We start from the raw sequence: 26338 nt of genomic DNA, 5'->3' as shown, positions 1-26338 counted from the left end.
CGCGGGGAGTGCAGGAAAGGGGCATCTAACCCCCAGCTACAGCGCCTCCCGGGGCCTGGGGCCCCTAGCTGGCAGGGGCAAGCTCAGGCAGGGGGACAGTGCAGGCCAAACTCCAGAAGCAGAGACCACAACATGCTCCAGAAACTACCTCTAGTCCAGTCTGTTGCCCTGAGAGCCATCGCAGGAATGGTTTGACCTTTAACCCTTTGACCTTTAACACAGGAATCTCCTGAAAAGTGCTGACAGCTAGCACTTAGGCAGGCGTGGTTCCAAGCGCTTTGCCACTGTTCATCAGTTAAGCTTCGGAGCCCAGCACCGTCCTAGGAGGGGTGGGTGTTATTCCCTGGGGGTAGATGAGTCAGAGGCACAGAGAAGTTGAGGGACTTGCCTGAGGTCACACAGCGAGAGTGACAGGGCCAGGATTCATACCCAGGCTGTGTGGAATGGCCCAGTTTGCATTTACAAAGCTCCCGACCCCAGCCAGGGCGCCATGTAGGAGGCTGCAGAGAAATCCAGTTGCGTGATGAAGGTGAGGAGGGACGGAGGAAGGCGCATGGCAGGAGAGGGGACCGGCCCAGGGGCTGACAGGGAAGAGGTGAGGCCCAGGGTCTGGCCCTGCAGCGGAGTGGGGCGTCTCCTCTTCCCTCTTTCCCCTCCCTTGATCCTAACTCCTGGGCAGGCGGCAGCTCAAGAAACTCGTTTGGCTAAGAAGCCCCATGTCTGGGTGAGTTGGAACCTGAGGGGGGGGTCACAGTCAGACGCAGGAGGGCAGTGCACAGGCAGCAGCAGGGCGTGTGTGCGCCCCCAGGGGACCACGGCCCCGGAGCTGCCCGGTGAGGCCGCGCTTGCCCAGTGTGGGGGAGGCCTGTGCCAGAGCAGCCTCAGCCCCTTTGACGGCTTCTCGGAGCTGCGGGGAGAGTCCCCCGGAACATTAGATCCACCATCCACAGTGCACATGGGCCTGGGAAATGTGGGCTCTGTTGCTCGAGAACTCCACCCCCACAGCAGAGCCCCGTGTCGGGGGCAGCCTCTAGATGCAGACTTCTGCTCTCTGGGCTGCTTGGAGCACGCTTCGGTCCTCCGCTGGAGCTTCCTGACAAAGCCTGCAGGGTTCAGAGCAGCCCCTGAGTAGCTCCCTGGTTTCCACAGCCCTGGGAGAGAGAGAGGGAGGGAGGAAAGGAGGTCCGTCATGGTCTGTGCTTTCCAGTGGAGGAAACGGGCCCAAGGAGCTCTGAGCTCGGCCATCCAAGGGAAGGGTAATGCAAGCCACCTGTGGAGCGTGACATTGTGTAGTAGCCACATAAACCTCCAAAAGGAAGTAGATGAAATTAATTTTGATAATCTATTATTTAACTCTTTATAGCCCAGATATTACATGCAGTCAATATAAAAAATAATGACCTATCTTACGTCTTTTTCATACTAAGTTTTTGAAATCCACTGTGGATCTGACACAGCACATCTCAATTCAGACCAGTCTTAGTTCAAATGCTTGAAAGTTACACTTGACCAGTGGCTGTGGCATTAGTGCTGGTCTAGACACTTGCCGAGGTCACTGCCAACTAAACCCAGGCCTGTGAGGAACAGCCGTGCCGGTCTTATCTGGCTTGACCCCAGTCCTATCCGTGCAGTGCATTTGGGTTCCTGGGTTCCTATTCAGCCCAGAAGCAAACTGTGCTTTCCCTCTGCAGCTGATCCCATCCAGGCCTCGCCCAGAGCCAGGGGCAGCCTGCTGGGAGGCCTATGACTCCCGTCCTGCCTGGGGGCTGCTGGGCTGGGTAAAACCCATCTATCCAGGCCTGCCGGCCACCCAGTTCCCTCAAAAAGGTTCCGAGGGAGCAGTTCTGACTTCCGTGGATTAATACTCATTCAGGTGACCTCAGGGAGCTCCAGGGGCCACCGTGGGCTGCGCCTTGTCCAAACCAGCTCCTGAAGGCAGAGGCTGGGAAGGGGAGCTGCACCCCTGCTTCCCCTCTTGCTGAGGGGCTGCCCTGAGGCCACCCCTTAGCCTCTGATCCCGGGAGCTCGTGCCCACCCACCCACTCCACTCCCAGGCCTGGGCCAGGGGCTTTTGCCCTGGCTCATCCAAGGCTCCGAGCCCAGCCTGGAGGGTGGTAGAAAAGACCAGGCCTGGGGCCCCCTGAGGCACACGCCTCCCGGAGGGACAGACACATAACGCAGAGCACCCTGTATGTGCTCCAGCAGGGGTATGGAAGGCCTCTAGGCGCCCACCAATCTGTGGTTGGGGGGTGGATGAAGGTCTCAGGAACAGACCTTGAGCCTGGACAGACTGGCCAGGCCATCTCCACACTCCCATGCCCCCGGCATTGGGCTCCTTTCCCTAGACCCTCTGGTGCCTCTTGTAGCCCGGGGGCCGTGCTGCTAACAGAGCCCAACTGTGCCGGCTGGAGCCGTGTTTACTTGCACACTTGCCAGCTCCTCGCTGGGGCGGGTTCTGCAGCCAGCCAGTGCGAACCGCTTTTCTTTTTCCAGCGGGGAACTTCCTGGACTCCAGCGTGATGGCAGAGCTCGTAAATTAGACCTCAGCAAAACCGAATGTCGTTCCCCATTCCTGGGCTACCTCATTTGATATCCTGGGCCCTCTGTTCCCAGAAGCCCCGGGCAGGTCTGGGCCGGGTGGCGAGGTGACCTCTGGAGCAGATCCCAACCCCAGCTCTGGGCCTGCCGTCCAAGGGAACAAATCCGGGGGTGGGGGTAGGGAGAGACAGGGTCTGGCTCTCACCTCCACGTTGGAGTCCCAGCGCAGACAGGAAAGTTGGAAGCAGCTTCTGAGCGCAGTTCCCCCCGCCCCAGGCCCACGTTTAAAATGTAGGTGAGAGAAATGCACAGTGTGTGGCCTGGGGGTCTGGTGCGGGGATCAGGAGACCGGAGTGACTCGAGCCATGCTGCCTACCCGCCCCCCCCCCCCCCGAGCCTCGGTTTCCCCATCTGTGAATAGTACCTTCCCTTCTGGGCTCCCAGGGCTGTCCTGAGGATCAGAATAGAGCCACCGCCTGGAAGGAGGCCTGTCCTACACGCAGGCAACCAGGAGGGAGAATCTCTGGACTGACTTCTCGAAACTGCACAGACACAAACTGTAGCTTCAGGGAGTTGGGGGATGTGTGTGTGTCCCCCTGTGGAGGAATGGAGGGCACAGCCAGGCCCAAGGCGAAGAGTGGCCCTCTGCTGGGGGCAGATAAGGACAGGGGACTCGTGGGTCCATTTGGTGTTCACATGGGGCCTCTTCCTGCCGCAGATGATGATGCAGTATCTGTACTACGGAGGGACAGAAGCCTTGGACATCCCAGCCGCTGACATCCTGGAGGTGAGGCCTCTGCGCTGGGGAGAGGACTGGGAGCCCACGTGCCGTGTGCCCTGTGCCCAGCTGCTGGCACTCAGGGACCGGGCATTTGGAGAGGGGAGGCGACCTCTTTCGGGACCTCCTCCTTCCCTGCTGGTCCTTTCTCTTCCTGTGACAGGAAGGGCCTTTTGCCCACCCACCTTCTGGGCCAGGCCTGGGGGAGGGGGCCAGGGGGAGGAAGGGCTTGGTGTGGGGATAATGGGCCCAGCGGGGTCAAAGGCAGCCCAGCCTCCCACTCACCTCCTCACCGCTTAGAAAACGACCCCATGTTAGTTGCGACACAGCGCACAGCTCGAGGTTGAAAACCTTCTGAGGTCAGGAATCCCATCCAGTGTCTGTCCCCCGTCCTGTGCCTTCCAAAGTGTCCCAGCAAGTACCTAGATGACCTAGAACAGAAAGAATCAGTCCTCGGACTTGACCTGCGGAGGCAGGCAGGGCCCCGAGGATTAGGAGAAACCAGGGCCTGTGGCACGCTGCCCGGAGCAGCTTTCTGTTCCCCCATGCCTGGGCCACAGGCCTGGCTGCCCACGTCCAAGGCCACGTCTGCCTCCCCACCAGCTGCTGTCGGCTGCCAGCCTGTTCCAGCTGGATGCCCTGCAGAGACACTGCGAGATCCTGTGCTCTCAGACCCTCAGCGTGGAGAGTGCCGTGAACACCTATAAGTACGCCAAGGTGAGTGCCATGCTGCCTGCTGCCTCCCGGGGGCTCAGCTCCCCTGGGGCCTCAGCTGCAGCTGCCTCGGAAGGACTGGGCGGGGGTGAGCCGTGCTCCCCGCAGCCCAGGAGGCGGGCTTCTCAGGCTGGGGGGCCTGGGCCAAAGGGCTGAGCTTCCCTGTGTTAGATCACTTCGTTAGGTTCCTCCTTGATTTTTTCCCCAACCTGTTCTTGTGACCTTACCCCCTCAGTGCACAGTACAGCCACTGGCTAAGGTGCTTGTGCTCAAAACTTGGGAGTTTCATGTATTTTAACCTGCCCCATCTAGGTTGGCTCCCTCCCTGTGAGCATATCAGCAGTCAGTCTACTCTCTTCCATGTCCGCTGTGCCCACCCTGCCCCAAGCCACCCAGCCTCACCTCTCCAGACCATGACCTGGGCCCGGCCTCCCCCTCTTGGCTGTCACCCTGCAGGCTCCAGGGTCTTTGACAAAGACTGTCACTCCTCTACTTAAAGCCTCCCTCCCATGAAGCTTCCTCTGCGGGCAGGCTAAATATCACACTGGCCAGCCCCTTAGGACCCTTCCCACATCTCTTCACCTGCCCCGTGGCTTTCTTAGCTCCTGCCACAGCCCCTGGCTTACCATGAGGCACCTGCCACTGTCCCCACAGTGCTGCCCACCACCTGCTGTGACCTTCCCTGCTTCTCTGGCTTCTGTGTCTCCCAAAGTAGAACCATCAGCTCTAAGCATACTGCAGGGACCTCGCCCCAGAACTTGGTGTCCAAGGCATGGCCCAGAGTGGACACTTGGTATTTGTTGAGTTAGAATCTTAACTGAGCATCCACTGGGTGAACTGCTCAGGTGCCGGTCTCGGGCTGGGCTCCCCGTCGCCGTACTGCTAAGGGAGCTTCTGCTCCCACAAGGATGGCCGCCCTTCAGTAATGGCAACAGTGGGAAGTAGGCAAAGAAAACAATGGCACCAAGAACAGTAATGTTCCTGGTGCTGGAGCTGGGATTTGAGCCCAGATTAGTCTCATCCAGAGGAGAGAAGGATGGAAGGAGTCCAGATAAGGGGAAAGCCCCCGGCCCCTGGGCCACATGTGGGGGCGGGGTGGGGCTGTGCAAAGGCCGCAGCTCTCACACTCCCTCTCCCCTCCCAGATCCACAACGCCCCTGAACTGGCCCTGTTCTGTGAAGGCTTCTTCCTCAAGCACATGAAGGCCCTGCTGGAGCAGGACTCCTTCCGGCAGCTCATCTACGGCCGCAACAGCAAGGTGCAGGGCCTGGACCCCCTGCAGGACCTGCAGAGCACCCTGGCTGAGCGCCTTCACTCAGTCTACATCACCTCCCGGGTCTGAGGGCGGGGGCAGCACAGCAGGGCTGCACACCCCCTGGGCCGAGGCTCTGGCTCTAGGCATTCCTGGGGGGTGGGAGCAGGCGCTAATGGAGGCGTTGGAACAAGTACATACCTGGAGCCTGCGGATGGGTTGGGGCCCGGCTGCGGGGGTGGGATGGGGGCACTGGTTGTAGGCCTCTTTGGAGCCAGGCTCATGGGACTCAGTTTCCCCCCTTTCTGCAGATCTTCCCTCTGGCATCGATCTGTCCTTGGGCAGGTAGATGTGCTCGGAGCCCTCCTGTCACTGGGCGGCACCACCTCAACCCCTTTGCCCCGGGGAGGTTTGCTTGATGGGCGATGGGCAGACAAGGCCAAAAGGCAGCCCCTCCCTCCAACCCCCACACTGTTTGCACCTTGAGGGCCACCATGTACTCACCCTCACGTGCCCCTTCTCCTCTCCTGGAGGTCTTAGGCTGATCCTGATTCACCCCTGCTTGAAACAGCCTCTGACCATGCCTTCCAGGCTCTGACCACCCACAATCCCAAGGCCTCCCCAAGCGCAGACTGTCCCAGCAAGGTCCCTTGGGGGTGTGGGCATCCTGATGAAGGGAGAGAACACACACTCAGGGCCCCAGGCCACTTCATGCAGAAACTATTTTTTTCCCTCAAGGTCACATCAGAAAGGCTGCCCAAATCCCTGAACTTCTTCCTCAAGGCTGTGCCTTTGTGATGTGAACCTTCCAGGGTCTGAAGATCCCTGCCTAGAGTGTCACTTAGAGCCGGATTTTCTTTGACATCTAGGCCTACAGAGGCCCTCCTTCGGGGGAGCACACCCCTGCTCCGTTAGTGTGAAAAGGCAGTTCCCCAACTGATGCCCACGGACTTCCTGGCTGAGCCAAGGGCGGCATGGGGTGCACAGGGTGGAATGGGTGAGTCTGCTGGCCTCAGCTTTTGTTGCTGCTGCTTTTAGAGGCCAATCCTGAACCCCCAGCCTAGAGTTAGGCTTCCCCCGGGGGCTCAGGAAGCAGGGCACTGGTTGTGGGAACTGCGGGTCCAGGTGTAGAAGGGGTGGGGCAGTGGGGCGAGCCGAGGACCTGCTGCAGCTGTCCTGCCTGCCGCAGGCCCGTAGCCCCGAGTTTTCCCAGATGGAGCCGAGCATCAGGCAGGACGCCTGTCGTATTTATGGACCAGACACTGGGGGAGCATCTGGACGGCTTGCTCTGGGTCGAGCCTTCTCTGGGCTGTCTGGCTGCACCTTCGAAACTATTTATTCACCGAGAGCCCTGGCGCTTCAGGAGGCGTCACTTTGGTTACCTTGAAAAGCCCCCAGAGGCTTACAATCTTGGAAAATATTTTTGACTAGCTGCTTGAGCTGGATGTACAAAGGAATAGGCGTTATTTTATTGCTGTAATATTGTATGATACTGTAACTATACATTAATGTCACTTATTGTAAATGTACCATGGTTTTATTAACAATAAACACTTGTTAACAATGACCTTGGTCTTGTCACTCCTGCTAGAGGGTTGCTCAGAGCTGGGCTAACTCCTTGGTTACTCAGGCCTCCAGCCCCTCCAGCTACAACTACCCTGCACCCCGCCCCCGTGCACGCGCCGCACACTCTTCACCCAGAACCTGAGCCTGGAGCTGGCCCTTGTTGGGCCCTACTTTTCCTCTTCTGTCAAACAAGGTAACTGAGGATATAAAATCCTTCTCCTGTGTTTAATACTTATGTGCCATTTATGAGGACAGAAAAGGGGTTTGTGTGGAGTGATGGGAGCCCCTGCCAGGAGTCAGATGGTTGTCAGGGGCTTTTCTGGTCTTCCAGGAGCCCAGGCCACCCCCAGGGCCCTCACGCGGGAGCTACTACTAGGGCTGTCTTAATGTCTGCAATTCTTATGTGGTCTAAACCTGTGTGGCCAGCGAGGTAGAGGCCGGGCCTTCTCTCCCTGATGAGGGAGCACCTGTCCCTCAGTGTCTGCTGCCTCTGGGCCCAGCTGAGCCCAAGCTGGTCTGTGCCATCGGGGAATGAAGAGAGGACAGTTAGCCAGTGACTCGGGCCCAGGGGTCTCCTGGGACGGGTTATAGTTTGTTTCGGGTACGAAGTTCAGGCAGAAAGAAAGGTTTTTTAAATGTTTGCTACCTGAGGCGGGAAAATTTCTACAGTCGCTAGAAACACTGGCCTGGGTGGCTGTGGTTCAATAACTAATAGGCCGGAACTCAGAAGCTGAGGGACAACATCAAGACCTCAGGGGGTCAGTTGGTGTCAGTCCAGGAAAGCCCTGATGCCCAGCTTTGCGGGACAGGGCCCAGCTCAGGCGGCTTGAGGCCCAACCTCGGCTCCTGGCCTGGATGGGGAAGGGACCCTGCATGGACCCATGGCGCCCCCTGGGGTCACAGGGAGGAGGTGCACCCCTTGGCACCACCCTGGGCAGAGGCCCCTGGGAGGTTGGTTCAGGGGTCTGTCGCTGCCCAGCAATTGCCATCCACAGTGACTACCTTTCAGGGGTGAGTGGCTACCCTTCCCTCCACGGGCCTGTGCCCACCCTCCTCACAGGTCTCACCCCCTCCTTGTGCCCCCCATAGGACATGCCTCAGTCAAGTACCTAGAGAGCTCAGCCACTTTCTTTTGGGGGAGGCAGGCTAATGGGAAGGCAATGTAAGGGAGAGATGGGACCCCTTTGAGCCTATATGTAGCATATGTAGCAGAACACACTAAGAAAGCATTTCAATAATAGAGGGGGCACCTAGGTGGCTCAGTCCTTTAAGCATCCAATTGATCTCAGCTCTGGTCTTGATCTCAGGGTCGTGGGTTCAAGCCCCATGTTGCTGGGCATGGAATCTATTTAAAAAATAATAGATAAAAATCAGATTCTTCCAAGGGGACTAGGAGGACCAGGAGTGGAGGTGTTTGGTCATCTTACCTTAGCCCTGGAGGCTGGGCCTCCTCCTCAGGGCCACTGCTCCAGAGCATGAGGGGGCCAGGGGGAGGCATGGGCATTGCTCCTCCAGCTGCCCTCTTCAGGCTATTAGCAGCCAAAGGCAGGCTGGAGGATAGAAAATAAACTTGTCCTTCACAGGAGTCCCTGGGAAACAAGGGACTGAAAGCAAGTTCTATATCAGAGGGAGTTCAGTCTCCTGCGGCCACCCTGCAGTTAATGACAATCTGGCTCTTAGCAGCTGTAGCCTGGGCCTTGTCCCCAAAGGAAACCCTCTCCAGACATGAGGATCCCCTGCCTTCCCACTCCTTCCCCATTTCCTTACCCTGCTGGTTACCCAGTGCCAGTCAGACACCAGGGCCATGGAAACACTCTCCCCAGCCGAACCACCTACAGCACCACAGGAGACCCTCGGGCCTTCCATTTGCTGTCACCCCACCCCTCTGCAGACCACGTTTCCCCTTTAAGCAGCTGCCCACAGATGGGGGATTCCCTCCCCAAGGCTGAGGCCTGCAGCCCCCCAGGCAAGCAAGCAGCCAGGTCTAATGGCCCTCAGGTAATGAGTCTACATTTTTCCAAGGTGGCAGTCACTGATCTCCTCCACTCCCCCAGCCTCCACAGCCCTCTTTGTGTCCACCTCCCGGTCACTCTGGAGTCCTCTGGGGAGGCTGGGGCCAGACGAGCAGTGGAAGCCCTGGAGCAGGCCGTGGGGAGCCCGTCCCGGCCGCAGGGCTGGGGGGGGCCCGGGGGGCCGTGGAGCCTGGGGCCTGGAGGATGATGAAACCCATTTAAGCATCTTCTTTGTTCAGGCTTCCTGAGCCCCTTCCCGTCCCGGTGACAGCAGCATTCATAGCCAGCCTTTCTGAATTCATTTCACCAATGACATTTCCCGAGACAGCCTGGCTTTACAGATGTCACTCTGTCTGGGGGCCAGATGGCGGTCTGGGGGAGGTGTGCTTTGTCAGGTTCGGAGGAGAACCCGCGATCACAACCCCAAGTGCAGAGACCTGCTTCGGAACATTCGCTTTGCCAAAAAAGGGGCCAAGACCATAGGTAGTAGGCGAATGTTCGCTTCCTCTGCGTGCAGAGAGGAAGGCGGCCTCAGAGAGGCGAAGAACAACCTTGATGGGAGCCAGACGGCCCGACAGGTCTGACCGCCAGGTGCACCTTCCTGCTGCCCAAGTGGGGCTCTTCCGCTCGGGCTGTTAGAACAAGGCCGGTCTCACGGAGTCTTAGCACTTTGTGTGTAACCAAGCAGCTCACCAGGCACCATGGTCCACTCCTCTTACTCGGCTCCACTCACTCCTCACAACAGCCCAGGAGGTGTGAGCGATCATTGCCAGCTGTATCTCACAGAGGCCGACTGGACAGCAGGTGCAGGTGAGTGACATGTCCCGGGTCACGGTGAGACTCGGGACAGAGCAGGGTTGAAGCCAGGAGGTCTGGCTTCAGGGCACCTCTCCCTGCATCCTGGAGCAGAGCACGAGCCAGGCTTCAGGGCTGGAGAGCCACTCAAGGGCCGGGCCCCCCTAACCATGGGATGACATGGCTGGATAGTTTAAAGAAACTGTCCAGCTCGGACCATCTGGGATTCTGACTTTGCTTTTAAGCATCTCTCCTAAGAAAATCCTCCTTGAAAGTCAGGCTCAGGCACGCACCTGGAAAAAGCGAATCAGAAATTAGTTCTTATTGCTCCTCCCAGCAAACCTTCCTGTAGACCTGACAGGGGGTCGGTGGGCAGACACCTGCAGATCCAGGAGACAAAAGGTCCCGAGGCCTGAGTAGACAAGGTACAGGGGTCCGTAGCCCAGGCAGAGCCTGCTCTCCTTGCTGTGGCTGAGTCCCAGGCAGTGTACCTTTAATCCTCCCTGCTCCAGAAGCTTCCCTTACCTTCCCTGCCATGTGTTAAGACTTCTGGGAACCTGGATTACACATCATAGCGGAGGAAAGGATCCTTGGACTCATGGAAGACCGGTCCTTTTAAATTCTATTAAGAAACAAGGAAGATCAGGAACCAAGGCCTCCATGTGAATTTTCCAGATAAAAAGAAGAGTGAGGGGGCACCTGGGTGGCTCAGTGGGTTAAAGCCTCTGCCTTCAGCTCGGGTCATGATCCCAGAGTCCTGGGATCGAGCCCCACATCGGGCTCTCTGCTCCGCAGGGAGCCTGCTTCCTCTTCTCTCTCTGCCTGCCTCTCTGCCTACTTGTGATCTCTGTCTGTCAAATAAATAAAAAAATCTTTAAAAAAAAAAAAAGAAGAGTGAGCATGGAAGCTGGAGACTGATGCCGCCAGGACTGCCCTCAACGGCCATGTACGGCACCGGAAACAGGGTCAGAACAAGAACACAACTGAGCGGAACTGCACGCGGAGCTTTGCTCGCACTCCGTGACAGGGCTGAGGAACAAGCCCAGGGAAACCGGCAGAGGCCCTCCAGGCTCAACACTTAGTATCACTTTGAAATCCAGCACTGTTACTGTCAAACACACAAACCAAAGTATGTGTGAAGCCACCACGTAATTTCTGTCCCCAACAGAAGGAAGGAACCAAACGACCGGACAGGAGCTCGGGGTTGGGGGCGGGGGGAGCCTTTGGCATCCAGAAGCCAGCTAGCTGCGCCAGGTGCCACAGGGAGCACAGCTGGCTAGCTCCTAGGTGCCACAGCTTGTCCCTCAGAAGGACCACCGCAAGCACGGTGGGTGCCGGCCACTTCTCTCACAGGCTTCTGGGTTGGTTAAGCCCTGGCCACTGCCCTCCCCGGCCTTAGCACTAACACCTTCTGAAGTCTACCTGGCAGCCAAGGTCCTCCGGAAGAAACAGGGCAAGGGCCAACCCCCAGCTCCGTGGAGTCAATGAGCACTCAGAGGCAGTTGGGTCTTTCCAGCTTGTTATTTATTAAAAATAGATTCTCTATCCCTCCCTCCCCCCGGCTAGCGAAAGAGTCTTGCCCTAAGTTTTTTCCCAAATACATGAAACAATCGACCTGGGGGACTCAAGGCCAGATAGATTCCTCTTAAATTAAGAGCTCAGGCTTTTCTGGGACGCGGGTCCTGCAGAGGCAGGAGTGGAACGATTTACGGCAAAGCCCAGGGCACAGAACAGTGACCTGCCACAGCCACTTGGTCAGGCAGAGCTCCTGCTGCTCTAGGCCTTGTGGTGTGTGGATAAGGCCATGGCGAGAGGCCCAGGGCTCCACTGGCAGCGTCCCGAGCATCACCGAAAAGCTGTGCGCTTAATGCCTCAGAGGGGACGAGAGTCAGTGCGGCTCAACACGTGTGAGAAGGAGCTAACACAGCTGGGCCCAGAGCAAAACAGGAACTTAGAGGGGAAAAGAGGCCTGGAGTGCGGGAGAGAGACCGGTCCTTGGCAGTGCCAGAGCTTTGCCTAACCATCGAGTTTTGGGTGGACCGGCAAGGAAGTGATGTCGCCTTAAGCCAAGCTCAGGCCACAGACTGAATTCCTGGCTGGTCTCCAGGGCCGGTGGGGGCTCCTGCTGCCTTTAACAGTCCAGGCCGCCGCCCGGTCCAGCCAGAGTCAGGGCGCTCTCCTCCCACGGCAGCCGCGGGTGCCCACGTTCTTCCTATTTCTTCTGCTTCAGTTTCCGATCCTTTGTGTTCTTTGGGTCTCTGTTTTTCTTCAACTTTTTGTTCTGTTTGGGTTCCTGTTTGGCTTCCAGCTTCCTTTTCTTGTCACTGGAGAAAAAAACAGAAACAAACAACAAAAAACCATGAGTAGAAAGAAAATGAAATCCGCAGATCGGTACCATCGTTCAGACTGCTTGGCTTTAGGCTTGCTTTGTCCGGAAGGGTTTCCACCTTCTGGAACATTAATGACATTCGGCACATTTGTTCTCTGCAAGCTGCCCGCATGCCAGGCACTGGGCTGGGGGACGCCGACCCGCTTCCTGCCCTGACTGGGCTCTTCCTCAGACAGAAGAACAAATCTCTCTCCCAACCCCTGAAAGCAAAGCTCTCTGTGGAGTACCGGTCATCCCCCGCTCCCGGGACCACAGGGAGATCTCCGGCGTCCTGAGGAGGGTTCTCTCCCACTGCTCACCACTCGAGATTACCCTGGAAACCAGACTCATTACCCCAAGGACCCCGAGGACCCCGAGGACAGTCTCTAATACAAAGCAGGAGATTCCCAGGAGAACGTTTAACACTTGCGACGTGGCATTATTTTATTTCCCCTGAGGGAGAGGGAAACCCAAGCAGCAGTAACTCAGGTCTGTACCGGCCAGCCAAAGCCTGGCAGTTCCGTGCTGGAGTCACTCAGCAGCCGCCCTCCGATCCCCTCACAGGTTAAAGATCCTCTCGGCGGCATTCTGCCCCAGGAGCAAACACCTCCCTATGAGGAGAGACCGAACAGTTCTACCCACGGACCACTAACATCACCCGAATGCAGTGACCTCCCGTGGATGGGGGGTGGGGGGTACATAAAAAAGCAGGGCCTCAAAGAACAGGATGATAGAGGTCAGTGTCTTTACCTCCAAGAGCACGATTTACTCAGAGCTCTCAAGCAGATGAACTACCACAAAGGGCAGGGAATCCAGGAGGCCCCTCACCAGCAGGAAGAGCCAAACCAACGGCTGGCAAAGCCAAGCTCTGAGGAGGGAGGACCCAGCAGTCACCACACCAAGCACGTGCCCTGGCCTTTTGCAGCGCTCAAAGCCTCGCTCAAGGCTGGAGCTGTCGTGGGCCCCGGGCTCGCCCCTGCCGTATCGTCCAAACCAGAAACTAGGACACACTGACAGGGCTCTCGTGCCACATCTGAGAGCATCTGGGGAGTATAACTGATACCAACGCTGGAACCTTCAAGACCACACAGGAGCTTACGGAGACCGCAGAGGACAACATCATGATCTCTGCGATCTTCAGCTGCTAGAGTCATAAGACTCGTCTTTTTAAATATATCCTCTAAAGGGTGCTGTCCTATGGCAATGCCAAGAACTCCCCTCCCTATTAACCCCAAACCACACGTGGACATTCATCTCCAGAGTCCCAGGGCAGGGAAACCTCACTCCCTTCCTGAGGGAATGATGATGAAGGTTCTGGCCCGAGGAGCCATTATCTACAGATGCTCCCCTGTGCAGAAGAGCAGCCGGAGGGAACGGTTTTCAAAGCAGGGTCCAGGCCTCCTGCAATCCCCTCCACCTTTCCAGGTGGGCCCGAGCTAGAAACTATTTTCCTAACAATATAAATACACTGGCTGCCTTTCACTTCCGTGCTCTCACAGCCGGCCAGTCTTCCAGAGGCCACGAGGTATGTGGTGGCACCAGATGGGAGGCGGAAGCAGATGAGCCAGCTGCCTCCCATTAAGCCAGACAGTACCGCTTTGCAAAATGTAAAACCCTGCCACTTGGGACGCCCAGGTGGCTCAGTCGGTTAAGCCAATGCCTTCGGTTCAGGTCATGATCCCAGGGTCCTGGAATCGAGTCCCACATCGGGCTCCTTGCTCAGCGGGGAGCCGGCTTCTCTCTCTGCTTCTGCCTGCCCCTCTGCCTGCTTGTGCACGCGCTCGCTTGCGCTCTCTCTGACAAATAAATAAATAAAATCATAAACAAAACAAAACTGTGCCACTCTAAGATTTGGGGGGCGGGGGAGTATTTTTTAAAATAAATCAATAACAAATCCATGACTGTTAATTTTGGATGAATATTTTTGTTTTTCCCTTCTAACATTGGAAACATCGAGGTATACAACCCACGTAAACAAAAGCCCTCTGGGGGCCCTCAATTTTTATGACGCTAAGGAACTCCAAGCCCTAAGCCTGGGAGAACCTTTGCCCCGGAGGTAAAACTCCAGCCTTCCCAGTGGACAACCTGGTCCCCGTCCCAGCCCTGCCTCCACCCTACAGCCCTGGTCACTTCATCTTTAAAGCCGCGCTGGTGACAGAAGAGCGACGCGGTTGTTCTGAGGGTGCACGGGACCCCGCGCTGCAGCCCACAACAGCCCCACGGCTCTGCCTCAGCTGGAGGAGACTGGATACCAAAGCAGCGACCCTCCAGGGGAAAAGAGCACTGACTCGTCCCTCAAAGCTTTTGCTTCAAGCCCTAGTGATCTCCTAGTGAAAGTCACCAGAGAGGCACAAAAGCCAGAAAGCCTCTCCTGCCAGAGGTCATGGGGCCCTCCTCACCTCTTCAGGCTGACGATGGAGGCATTCTGCCCGGCTTTGTTCAAAACTTCATTCCATTCTTCATCATCCCCACGGATTATGTATCTAAACAAAATTTAACAAAAGGAAATCTCAGAGCCTGCTTAAAAGAAGACGGCGACAACAGTCTCCTCAGACACACCCTGCCAGGGAAGCCGGTGGCTGGTCAGTGCGAGCCAGAGGGCAGGGGCCGCGCGCAGAGCTGAGCTCCTCCAGCCGGGCGCTTCACTGGAGCTGGGGCGCACCGGGCCTGCCTGGACTCCCACTCACCGCCCATCAGGAGAGCCTCCTGGCGCCCCCCAAGTTGCTCACTCCCACCTCCAGGAGCACCCGTACAGCCATGCGGAGGGGGACAAAGAGTCCTAGCACACAAAGGGTTCCACAGCAAGGGGTTTGGTTGCTTTAGGCAGCAGAATCCTTTCTTCAAACACATTCACATGCAAGAGCCAACCACAAAGTGGCCATTAAAAGTGGCTGCTCATCAATCAGCATCCCCCCCTTCCCTGAGGGGCCTGAAGGAAAATCCTTCCAAGTTCTGCAAAGAGTGAAGGAGGAAGCTTTCAGCGGTGAGTGCTTCTGGAAGGGCGCCACGCCACAGCAGCCAGGGTGCCCGGAAGGGGGTCAGAAGAGGCCCACAGGCAGGTCCTGAGGGTTCTGAAAGCCTCCGCTCCCCATAAGTCACTCAGGGGCCTTACTGGGAGAGGTCCATGTTCTTCAGCTTCCCCACTTCTTTCTTGTGTTTCTCCTGGAATTCCTTTGCTGCCTCATCCTGTGGTCAAAGCCCCAGAGACAGACTTGGTCAGAGGCAAGCCGAGAAGGAAGCTCAGGAGAAAGGGGAGGGGACAGAAGATCTCCGTGACCAGCACATATCCCGCCGTCAGGGACAGCTCTTACCAAAGACATAGGAATATAAAATGTGCATTTGGAAAAGTCCAGAAGGACAAACAAGAAGTTGTCAGCAGCTGCTGCTGGACTACACGCACGCACGCACCCGATGGGACTCGCAAGTCGAGGAGGGAGCCGGGCGCACCCAGGCCGGGAGAGGGGAGCTCGCGCGGGCCCCACCCACAGAGCATGGAGGCCACCACAGCTGCCACCAGTGCCACCACCACTGGTGGGGGGCAGGGCGGCGCACCGCTCCTCCAGGGGAAGGGCTCCGCAGCCGGCAGTGCCGACCTTCAGTGGGAACATACCAGGTCATCACTGAGGGTCTTCACAGTGGGCTCCATAACCACGTCCTTCACTGCCGCCATCTGCTCCTCGATGGCCCGTTCCTGCACCTCGCTGAACAGCTGCAAGATGACGGCCGGGCGCGGAAGATGAAGCCGCAGCCGGCTCCCAGCCCCTCGCCCCCGAGTCACTCAGCACCCACTTCACGCAGCACAGAGGGCACACATTCACCGTCAGAGGACAAGAACACAGACTAGAAAGACAGTGGATCCCTAACAGTGTTGCCTCTGGGAAAAAGCAAAGAACAGCACAGACACAGCTGAAGGCCGCCCCTAGGTGTGTGCGTGCGTGTGTGCATGTGAGAGAGAGACAAAATACCTGCAACAAATATGGCCAAATGTTACATCTATTTCTCTTAAGGAAGAGAGCGAGTTTGTTAAGTTATTTGAAAACTGCCCAAAACCCTGCCCCCGGCTGCTACTACCTTCACAACTTTGCGGATGATCCGGTTGAAAAGTCCCATCAGCTGGCCTGCAGGCAGCTCAATCTCCTTTTCCAGCTGGTCCACAGACTTGTGCTGGAGGCCAATTCCCAAGAGAAGGGCCTGGAGGATGGAGGGTCTGCTGACCGTGGCCACCGGGACAGGCCCTTGGCCATTCAAATGGCACCAAGAACCAGTCACGCTTTTGACCAAAGCCAAAATCTGGATCAAAATCTGACTGGCACGGTCTATTCTGGCTTCTCCTCTTTCATCCCGTTACTGAAACCACCAAGAAATGCTCTCCCTTCCTCAGCGACCCAAACCGATGATCCTGACAAGAGCCACATGAGAAGTTCAGGGTGCCCCTGACCTCTGCTAAGTTAGAGTCAGAATCAAGGCGATGTGGTGTCATGGGAAGGGCACGGGTTCAGAGCGCAGCTCTTCGACGCGCTAACTGTATGGCTGGGCACATGACCGCCTTCAGAGTCCGAGTGTCCCCAGCCGCAGAATGGGGAGAACGCTACCCACCGATCAGAACCGCAAGGAATTAAATGCACAAAATTACTTCCAAGCATCCCAATCGACACCCAGCACACAAGCAGCAGATAACCTACCGACTGGGCTGCTGACAGGGACAGGTCCCCCAGCTGGTTGAGGAAATACATCCGGGAGATGGCCGGGATCAGGTCCATGATGAGATGATAGTCCACCATGTTCCGGGAGTACATCTCTAGCCTCTTCAGGTCATAGGAGAGGAAGAGGGCGTCCAGCTCCTCCCGGCGCAGCGCTGTACACGCAACAGACAGGTCAGGAGGCCAGACGCCCTTGCAGGGTCTGACACGATCCCCACATCACACACACAATGGTCCCCAAGTGGCAAGCCAACAGCTGCTCCTCCACGGGGCCTTGAACCAGAGCAGGACAGGAGCTGCCTGAAAGCACCTGCCCACTGACAGAACACACAGGCCCAGACAGCCCTGACCTTCATCCTGAAAAGGAGGAGGTAGCTTTGGGCCACCCAGGGAGTGGGCACGGTTGGCACGCACCCCTTGCTCGGCATTCCGTGTCAACACACCAGACCAAAAAACACTCCTCCTCCACTGGGTCACTTCTCCTCGGGACCCAGCTTCACAGAAAGTGTGTGCTCTGCCCAGTATAAGGAACACAGCTTTTTCCATCAAAATATAGTTGAGGAAAAAAAAAAAAAAGGCACACATACATAATGAGCACCGGAAAAAAAACAAACCTACAGCTGTTAATACTATAGGTCCACTTTTAAATATTCAAACAGGATTTATATGCCCAAAGCGCCTCCCATGTGTCAGCCATGTCAGGTTGGGGCGCATGTTCTTTTTAAAAGGATTTATCTATTTATTTGACAGACATAGACCACAAGTAGGCAGAGAGGCAGAGAGAGAGGGGGAAGCAGGCTCCCAGCTGAGCAGAGAGCCCGATGCAGGGTGTGATCCCAGGACCCTGAGATCATGACCTGAGCCGAAGGCAGAGGCTTAACCCACTGAGCCACCCAGGGGGCGCATGTTCTTATTACAATTTCATCAATGAGAAGACTGAGCCTCAGAACCGAGCTGGTTACCCGAGCTCACAGGATTTAAATCAGGTTCCATAATTAACTACCTGTATGACCCTATTTAACATCTGAAATCAGATCACATCTCCTAAGTCTTGTTATACAGATGGAAGGTACTATGGGAGCTGGGACCCCTAAGGCAGAGTTTGGTGGGGGGTGTCAGTGGGAGATGCCTAGGACCTGTCCCTCAATTCCTAATACAGCCTTCTTTCTGGACCACCTGCTCCCCTCACCCCCTCCCGCCACGAAACCTACTAAGATCTGCCACAGGCAGCCGTCCATGCCCACCCGCTGCTTACCTGGCTGTGCTGGCTTCTCGATGTTCTTGTTCTGGATGATGTTCAGAGCCAGCGGGGGAGAGAAGGTGCTGAATTGGTAGGACAGCAGGGCTAGGAATCGCCTTCGGAAGTCTGGAGTACGACACACAGTCAGAGGTGTGGGGGCCCTTTGCCTATCACCTCGCTGCCCCCCTTCCCCTCCAATTTACCTTTCCAAAAGGCCGGGAGCCAGGCTCCCCTGTCAGCCTCCTCCTCGTCAGTCAGAGTCTTCAGCATGATGCACGAGTGCTCCCCGGTCAGGTCATTCTGTGAAACACAAATGCCTACTTGGCACCAAGAGTGCCCTTCTCTGAAGCATCTGTCATTGCTGAAGGGCAAGCAGGCAGAGCGGGAAGATGTGGTGCTTGCCCCGGCCTTTTCTTCCTCCCAGCTAGGAGAGGGCCCTCTGCACGTGGCCTGCACCTTCCACAAAGCCCCATTTTCCACATGACAGCTGTCAGAGGCCACTCGGTTCTGTGAATTCCTAGCAGGTGCCACGGCAGCAGAGCAGAGCGGTTCAGATCATCCGAGAGTGCTGTCTGCTCTGGACCCACGAGTGAGCCACCTGTACACATCAGGTCAGATTCTGACCACAGAGTCATTACGGCTTACATTCCAAGTGATCCAGTCCACGTTTTTGGAACCCTACAAAACTCCATGCCCCAAACCTAGAATTCCCATATTGGCGAATTAGTTTGCAAATGCAAGCTTCTTTAGGTGCTAAATAGTGGGCATGGCTTTTTAAATTTTTATTCTGTAACAACCACAAAAGCCCACACCATAAAACTATCTAATGGAATTCGACCAAAGAGCATTTATAGAACAAAACACCCACACCATGTACCAATGAGCGGCGCAGAGCACAAAAGCAAGGAATAAGCCATGGTCGATGCTGAGCTCAATGGTCTGAAATCTCCTGGCAGCTGACCAGCAGACTTACAGCCCGGCCTCAACTGAACTCACTAATCAGGAGCCAGCCCATGCGTGAGCTGCTCTGTGTCCACACAGCCCAACACCCAGCAGTCCTGACCAGGCCCACTATAAATACTCAAACGGGCACCATCCTTGGATATGGTCCTTGTATGCTTAAAAAAACAAAACAAAAACAAAAAAACCCCCGAACCTCCAACACCCTTTCTCTCAGCTGACAGCCCCCCCCTCCCTGGGGAAACAGAAGGAACCAGAAGAGAACTTCATCCACCCAACACCAACTCAAGCAACTGACCAACACCTTCTGTGCCCAAACTGCCTTCCTTGTTGCTGTGAAGGAGGAGGTGGCCACTTCTGCCCTTGGGGTCCTACTCCCCTTGCCTCAAAGTCTGCAATGAGACCCCTGTCACCTGTGCTATTTGTGCAGTCTCTACAAGATCGAACCCCATAGCAAACAAACATGTTCTAGAATCTTCTATGTGACAAACTCCTCTTAATGCCAATGTCCCTGCAGCTACCTGGTTTCTCTGTTCCCTCTTGCTTCCTCTAAAGTCATCTACTCCCTCGCTTCCCCTTCTTTCCAGCTGGGATGATCCCTCAGCTCTACCGCAGCTGCTTTCCCTCTAGTCACCACTGCCAGCAGGTCCCTGGCCATTTGTTTGTCTTAGCTTACCTGCTCTCCCACAGCCACAGATTCCCCCTTTTACCATTTTTTTTTTCCTTGAGAGAGAGAGAGTACATGCAAGCAGGCAGAGATAGGGGCAGCGGCAGAAGGAGAGGGGGAGAGAGAGAGAATCTCAAGCAGACTCTGAGCTTAGCACAGAGCCCAATGCAGAGCGGGATTCCACGATCCTGAGATCATGACCTGAGCCGAAATCAAGAGCTGGACGCTCAACCCACTGAGCCACCCAGGCGCCCCCCACCTTCCTGAAACACTCGTTAAACTTAGCTTCGGATACCTTCCCCCACTTTCTCCTTCAGCTCAAGGCCACTCCCATTTCTAACCGACCCCTCTGGAGGCTGGAGAGTCCAGGATGCACCCTCTTCTCAGATTTCAGTCGCAGTTTTCAATAACTTTAAAAATGTACTCATTCACTGAACCCAACTATTTAGTGCTCTACGTGGTAAATGCTATTAAGTGTTGGGGTTACAGCTCTGAAGAAAACAAAGTCCTTGACCCAGGCAGCATATTCTGCTGAGACCACATTCCCAGGTGTCCATCTCCAGCCCCAAACTCGCCCTGGAGGACCAGACTCCTGTAGGCAACCGCTCGTCCCACGTTCCCATCAGGTATCTGACAACACGTCACACTGTGCCAGAGCATTCCCGCTGTCCCCTCCAGACCTGTCCCTCCTCCAGCGGCTCTTCTCAGCAAACAGCACCTCCACCTTCCAGTTTCCCACCCGGACTCTCAAGCCAAAAACCCATGAATTACCCTGAATTCTTCTGGTTCACTCATCTTCCAATCCAATCTGTCAGTTCGACCCCCAAACATGCCTGGCCTCCGTCTCTTCTGTCCGTCTTCACCACTTTGGCAAAGCCCGCACCCCGTCTCAGGCACCCGCCTCCCTGCCTTCACTCTCAGGCCACCACCGCTCACGGTCTACGTGGCAGTCACAGTTGCTGGACACCTTCCTCCAAGCGGACGGGAAGCAAACAGAGGCCCCACCCAACCTCACTGCCCCACCGGGAGCCTCGCCAGCCTTCGTCTCCTTCAAACCGGCAACTCGCTTCCGCCTCAGGCCCTGTGCTCACCGCACCTGCTGCGGTGCAACACTTTTATCCCCCAGGAATGCGCGCACGGCCAGTCCACTCTGATGACTCAGGGACCAGTCTGAAAGGCCACCCCTCAGAAGCCCGACCACTCAGTCCACTGCAAGTTCAGTGTTTGCTTTTCTTCGCGGCACCTAGTATGATCTGAAAAGTTGTCATTTTCTTTAATTTCTTGTTGCCTATTTTTACTCGTCAGAAAATAAGCGTTGTGGCTTGTATTGCTCACTGCAGGTGGTAAATACATGATTTTCTTTTTTATGATCTCCCAGTCAGTAACTCCCCCTTCCATAGCCTCCACGGCTCGGTCAGCCCCACAGTCACACTCCACCCTCAGAGACCAGCCCATAATTGGAGTCTGCCCACCTGTAACCAGTTCCTAAAAACATCATTTGACTTTTTACAAATTCCAAGAGGCCCCCAGGCTGCCGGATTCCTGATTCCTTGATGAACAAGTCCATGTGCACCTCTGCCTCTTTATACTCAAGCACAAACAAGGCCAAGCACACACCAGGCGCGCAGCACACAGTGTGGGAGTAAGCGTGGGACTACGTGGCCTTTCAGGGATGCCGGCCGTTTCGGTGTCATCAGAACAAACCTCTTGGAGGCAGGGCACACGTGCTTGGAGCCACAGAAAGAGGCACCAGGGCCCATGTAAGGACAGACTTGACACCAACTGTAACCACAAGCCCACACCCTTCCTCTGCCTCACTCACCGGGGTCTGTCTCAGATAAACAGGAACAAACCCAGCTCGTTTCCAGAACCTGCGAAGATACAAAACGAACAGGTCACTGCGTGCCCCTTCAGAGAGCAGCTGACATGTGAAGACAGGAAGGGTACTCAGTGGGTGGCTGACGAACACACTGGCTGGAAGACACACACACAACCCACAGAACACTCACTCTTGGGACACCAAGGCCACAGGGTGACACGAGGAAGGAAGGACAGGCAAACCCTTACTTGAGGAGCCGGGGGGTCAAGCCGTAGGACACACCCAGGTAGTCCAAGTGCTCAGCAGGCCTCTCGTTCAGTTTGAGGAGTAAGGGAGGCAGGTCCTTCCGAGGAGTGACGACCTCTTCCAACAAGCTGACGGCCTGGAGGATGCCAGGAAGAGAACACAGTCCACCCAGCAGAGGAAGAGGAAGCTCAGTGACATTCCCGAGCACCCTCACTGTGCCAGGCTCGGACCGAAACACAGCAAAAACTGGGACAGGTTTGTTGTTTGTTCCCTGGTTTTTAAATTACAGGCAACCACTGGGTCCAGCAATCGCTCCCCAGCACACCCAACACCTGGACACGCATGAAATCACACCACTCCACACCTAAAATTCAGGGAAACAGCTACACGGTTTTAAAATGCCTTAGCATTGACAAAGAGACAGAGACAGTGTCCTGAAGACCCAGCTCTGTCACCAGGTGGCCCTGTGACTTGGGCAGGAACCAACCTCTAAGCCAGCCATAAATTACAAGCCCCTTGCCTGCCTCCCAAACAGGCATACTGTGAAAATCAAGTCAATGTGTATGAAAAACTGTCACAGTTCACGGCATTCATGACATCACCAAGAGAGACACAACTTCCCGGAGTCTGGGCTCAGTGACCCGAGGAGGAGGCCGCCAAATGCGAAGTCGAAGTGGAAGCACACGTCCGAGTTCCCGGGAGCTCCTTAAGACACGGATCATGGGGCCCCTCCCAGCCCTCTGACTCAGGAGGCCTTCGGCAAGGCTAGGGGCATTTTTAACAAGTTTCTAGCGCCTCTCAATTCAAGCCTCTCAATTCAAGCGCCTCCAGAAGCCACTGCTTCTCCAAAACGGAGGAAATCTGCCAGAGCTCAGAGAGCCCAGAGCACTAAACAGTGCTTCATGTTCCCAAGGACCCAGAGGACCATCCTCCCAGCATCCAGGCGTTTGGCCAGAAGAGGCTTACCTCGCTGCTGACCGTGTGAATTTCCTGTGATGTCTCCAGGACCTTTTCCTCCAGACAAGGGAATCTGCCTTCGAAGTACATCTGCAGCAGCTGCAGAGCTCGGCTGCCATAGCCCATCTAGGAGCAAACACAGAGGGAAAAAGACAAGAGAACAAGAAAGGTTCTCAATCTGCCAGAAGCACCTCTATGCCCCTGTACTGCTTCCAGAAAGCCTCCGATCTGAGTCAAACTACTCTTGGCAGAGAACCAATAAGATCCCTCCATGAGGTCAAAGCAGAGGCCCTAAGAGCAAGCACCCTATGACTCCCACTCTCACACCATCTAGCCTGAGCAGCAGGAGGGCTGGGCCCCAGATCAGCAAGCCCCAAACGGACGTCTCCACAGCGGACTCCTCAGTGGGGATTTCGAAGAGACAGGAGCTAACTGTGGAAAGTAGGTCAGGTTCACGGGTGCCCTGTCTTCACAGAAGAAAAGCGAGCATATACAATCACCCTGTCCACCCGCCAATCCCTGGCCCCGGGCAAACTGTCCATGGGAGAGAAGTACCTGGAACTGCCTACTTCTTGACTAGCTATCCACCCAAACAGCCACATACACCGGCCCAGGGAGCTGCCAGCAGCACAGCTGCAGCTAATGAAGCCCGGCGGGTCTCAGAGGCCTAAGGATGAGTTACCCCCTGATAATCCGGGTGAACAGCAATGCGAACAACCCTTCCACCGGAGAGGCCGCCGAAGTCTGGGTCTTGGAACTGTGTGGGAGACACAAGCCAGGAAGTGAGCCACAAAAACCTCATCCAGCCCCGCCAGCCTCACTCACTCAGCCACATCAGGGAAAGGGCGCCACCTGTTCTGACACTGTCCACGGAATCAGGTCCCCCGAAGCCTTCTTGCCTCGAGACAGGCTGTTCAAGATGGACTGGCGAGAGATCTCCCCCTCAAGGCACACCTGCGGGGGAAGCAGGACAGTGCAGAAGGCCAGAAGCAGGGAGCGAGCCCACTCACAGAACATCATCAATGTTCTTCTGCAGCTTCCCTGACAAGGCCAGCTCTTTCCTAACATTATGATGTACATGAAATGTATATGTATATGAAAAGGAAAAATAACAGAGAAATGCATTAGTAGGGGCGCCTGGGTGGCTCAGTCGGTTAAACGTCTGCCTTTGGCTCAGATCAGGATCCCAGAGTCCCGGGATCGATGCCCACACTGGGCTCCCTGCTCAGCAGGGAATCTGCTTGTCCCTCTCCCTCCCCTGCATGTGTGGGTGTGCATACTCTCTCTAATAAAATCTTAAAAAAAAAAAAAAGAAAAAAAATGTTTAAGTACATGCCAGGCATTAAAAACATTATTGTTTCCATGCCTTTTCTTCTAATTTTAGAAGTATTGCTTTTATAATAAAGGGAGAAAACAAACAAACAAAAAACTTCTGTTTTAGAAGAAACCCTAGGTCAAAATACGAGTGGCCAGTTCCGACCTTCACCTCTCCTCCAACAGTGAGGCTCTGGGTTTCGGGCAGGGGGTGGTTTCCTTCCATGCACCCTCATCACCTGCCTCAAATCACCCAGCCACTTGGCTCCACCCCGGGAATCAACACCTCCCCCAACACACCCCACCTCTGAGTCACTAACACTTGATTCCTAAGTGCGTCCCCAAACAACGGCCACCGTACCTGGATGACAGCAAGCACTTCCGGCAGGGCATTCTGGGTGGGGGGCACTGGGGGCAGGAGGCAGAAGAGATGGTGAGCAGGTGCATCGGAAAGCATCTGGAGGTCATTGGGAGAGTTCTGTGGGGCACAAACAAAGTCCGTGAGAACCACTCCTCTTATTCTTCACTCGAGAGGCCACTCCGGAGTGATCGGCTGACTGGAGGACCGCCCTCGCTGAAGCCAAGCTGTGAGCTGAACCCCGGCTGAGTGCTTTACTTGTATGTCGGCCGGCCGGCCCGAGACCCTGCAAAATGGCCTAGGAGGGACTTTGACTCAAATGTTTGCTGTTATCATGACACAAGTGCTGAGGCTAAGGAGGAGGGCAGAGGACTGCTTCATCAGCGCTGCGGATTTCACAGCTGGGAAGGGAACTTTCTTCCTGAGAAGAGGCTGCTACTTCAACAAAACCTATCACCACTTCTAACACCGAGCTCTTCAGTCTTCCTTTGAAGGGTGTTCATAACAATGCTACCTAGAGCCTCACAAAGTGTCCTTCCCAACATGCCCTTCAATCTGGAAGACTTTCAAATATTCTAAATTCTCATTTGGTGCTCCTTAAATACAGCCCAGAGGTACAAGAGTGGCCTCGGTCGGTCAGTACCGCCAGTAACCGCTGCTATGCCATCTGAGCCCATCTGTGTAGCAGACAAGTGAGAAACACAAGACCCTATTTTAAAAGCAGCAAAGCTCTCTGTTTTCCCCAGCTACAAGCAGGAATTCCACACTCTGCGCGGCTGGAGCCCAAGACGGGTCTGAACAATGGACAATGCAATCTCTCCAGCAGTATCAGTGCAGAACATCTAAGTCCCAGGACAATGGTCACCTGGGCCATCAGGTAGTAAAAGATATGAAAAGCCAGAAAAGGGACCGTGAGAGCTACAGGGCACCCGAGGGCACCCGAGGGCTGGCTGGCTACAATTACCTTGTAGTGAGACGCCACATAGAGGGCCATAAGCCTTTGCAGGAAAACTTCAGAGGCCTTGTGGTAGCAAAAGAGGGTATCTCTATTAACATAGTAGCTGGGTCTGGAGTTAAGCAACTAAAACAAAGCAAAGAGAGCCAAAACAGGACTGCTTCCAGAAGGGACGTGGATACACAGATCGCCCCCAGCAGAAGGAGGAGCCCCGCGTCCTCAGAGAAACCCCGTATTGCAGGGAAGGAACAGCAAGGAAATGGAGAACATTCAACTTTCCCCTCTCCCTGGAGCAGCAGCCTATGGAACAAAAGGCCGAGGCCTTCTGCTCAGTGCCTTCATCGCCCCCTCCCTTCACGGGGCGCAGGCGCCGGGAGGATACAGCTCGCAGGCCTCGGGCAGGGGGCAGCCCGAGACTATCCGGGTGATGTTGAGGCAATCCAGGCACAGCAGGTCGTTCAGCCACTTCTCCACGGCGTCTCCGGGGGCGTATCGGATGGACTCCTGCAGGGAGACCTCATGCAGGGTTCGCGCTGCTCCCGGAAACACACATACATGATGAGAAGAATTGTTAGATACGTTTCGTCAAAAAGAGCAAGGCAAATGTTCTACTCCCTCTGTCACAGGCCCAGGTAAATACGGTTGAAGAATTCAAACTGAGTGGTTTTAAACTGTTCTGGGGGATGTTCAATTTGCCATGACACTGATTCCACCGGGATCCCACTAAGTCAGTGCAACCATGCCCTGAGGCAGTGACAAACCAGGGCCCAATCCAGAAGGCCTGGGTCAGGCTCCCAACAGGTCACTGGCCTGCTGTTCCCTGGAGAAAGCAACTCCACGTTCTGGGGACCCAGCCTCTGTGCCCCACAGCTGGCCAGGATGGTACCACCCAGGCTGGTATGAGGAGATGATCCTGCAACATGGTCTGCGGGGACCTGGCGTGGACAGGCCCGTCGAGAGCTCTGGGGGTACCTGAGGCCAGTCTGGCTGTCGCTGTGGCCTTGTTCTCTGCGGTGGTGCTGATCTGGCTCTGGGCGCTCTGCTGACGGAGCTGCTGGATCAGCTTGAGGGACAGGGACCGGCCAGTGCCCTCGTAGCT

General features: G+C 55.7%; 2 protein-coding genes across 4 annotated transcripts in view; one reads left to right on the top strand and one right to left on the bottom strand.

The window, feature by feature from the left end:
• The window catches only part of ABTB2 (ankyrin repeat and BTB domain containing 2), a 170987-nt gene extending 165518 nt beyond the window's left edge, over positions 1-5469 (top strand). For 2 of the 3 annotated variants that reach the window (XM_044259055.1, XM_044259057.1), the window contains exons 15-17: positions 3257-3325; positions 3920-4033; positions 5175-5469. In XM_044259055.1, coding sequence (XP_044114990.1) covers positions 3257-3325; positions 3920-4033; positions 5175-5372 — 381 coding nt within the window. In that variant the 3' untranslated portion in view covers positions 5373-5469. Of the gene's footprint in view, positions 1-3256; positions 3326-3876; positions 4034-5174 lie in introns of all 3 variants that reach the window. The other variant, XM_044259056.1, reaches the window with a different exon arrangement.
• A 5692-nt stretch (positions 5470-11161) lies between these two features.
• Positions 11162-26338, bottom strand: part of NAT10 (N-acetyltransferase 10) — a 37992-nt gene continuing 22815 nt past the window's right edge. The window contains exons 13-29 of the mRNA XM_044259053.1: positions 26212-26336; positions 25622-25772; positions 25249-25345; positions 24288-24404; positions 23465-23566; positions 23295-23369; positions 22622-22738; positions 21658-21791; positions 21413-21461; positions 18167-18263; positions 17979-18089; positions 16706-16878; positions 16095-16214; positions 15634-15732; positions 15136-15209; positions 14423-14506; positions 11162-11979 (exon numbers count right to left, since the gene is read on the bottom strand). Coding sequence (XP_044114988.1) covers positions 11868-11979; positions 14423-14506; positions 15136-15209; positions 15634-15732; positions 16095-16214; positions 16706-16878; positions 17979-18089; positions 18167-18263; positions 21413-21461; positions 21658-21791; positions 22622-22738; positions 23295-23369; positions 23465-23566; positions 24288-24404; positions 25249-25345; positions 25622-25772; positions 26212-26336 — 1837 coding nt within the window. The 3' untranslated portion in view covers positions 11162-11867. The remainder of the gene's footprint in view (positions 11980-14422; positions 14507-15135; positions 15210-15633; positions 15733-16094; positions 16215-16705; positions 16879-17978; positions 18090-18166; positions 18264-21412; positions 21462-21657; positions 21792-22621; positions 22739-23294; positions 23370-23464; positions 23567-24287; positions 24405-25248; positions 25346-25621; positions 25773-26211; positions 26337-26338) is intronic.

Source organism: Neovison vison, chromosome 7 (genome assembly GCF_020171115.1).
Source record: "Neovison vison isolate M4711 chromosome 7, ASM_NN_V1, whole genome shotgun sequence".
Classification (NCBI taxonomy): domain Eukaryota; kingdom Metazoa; phylum Chordata; class Mammalia; order Carnivora; family Mustelidae; genus Neogale; species Neogale vison.
The sequence above is the reverse complement of the archived record's forward strand: the minus strand, read 5'-3'. Positions and strand labels throughout refer to the sequence as shown.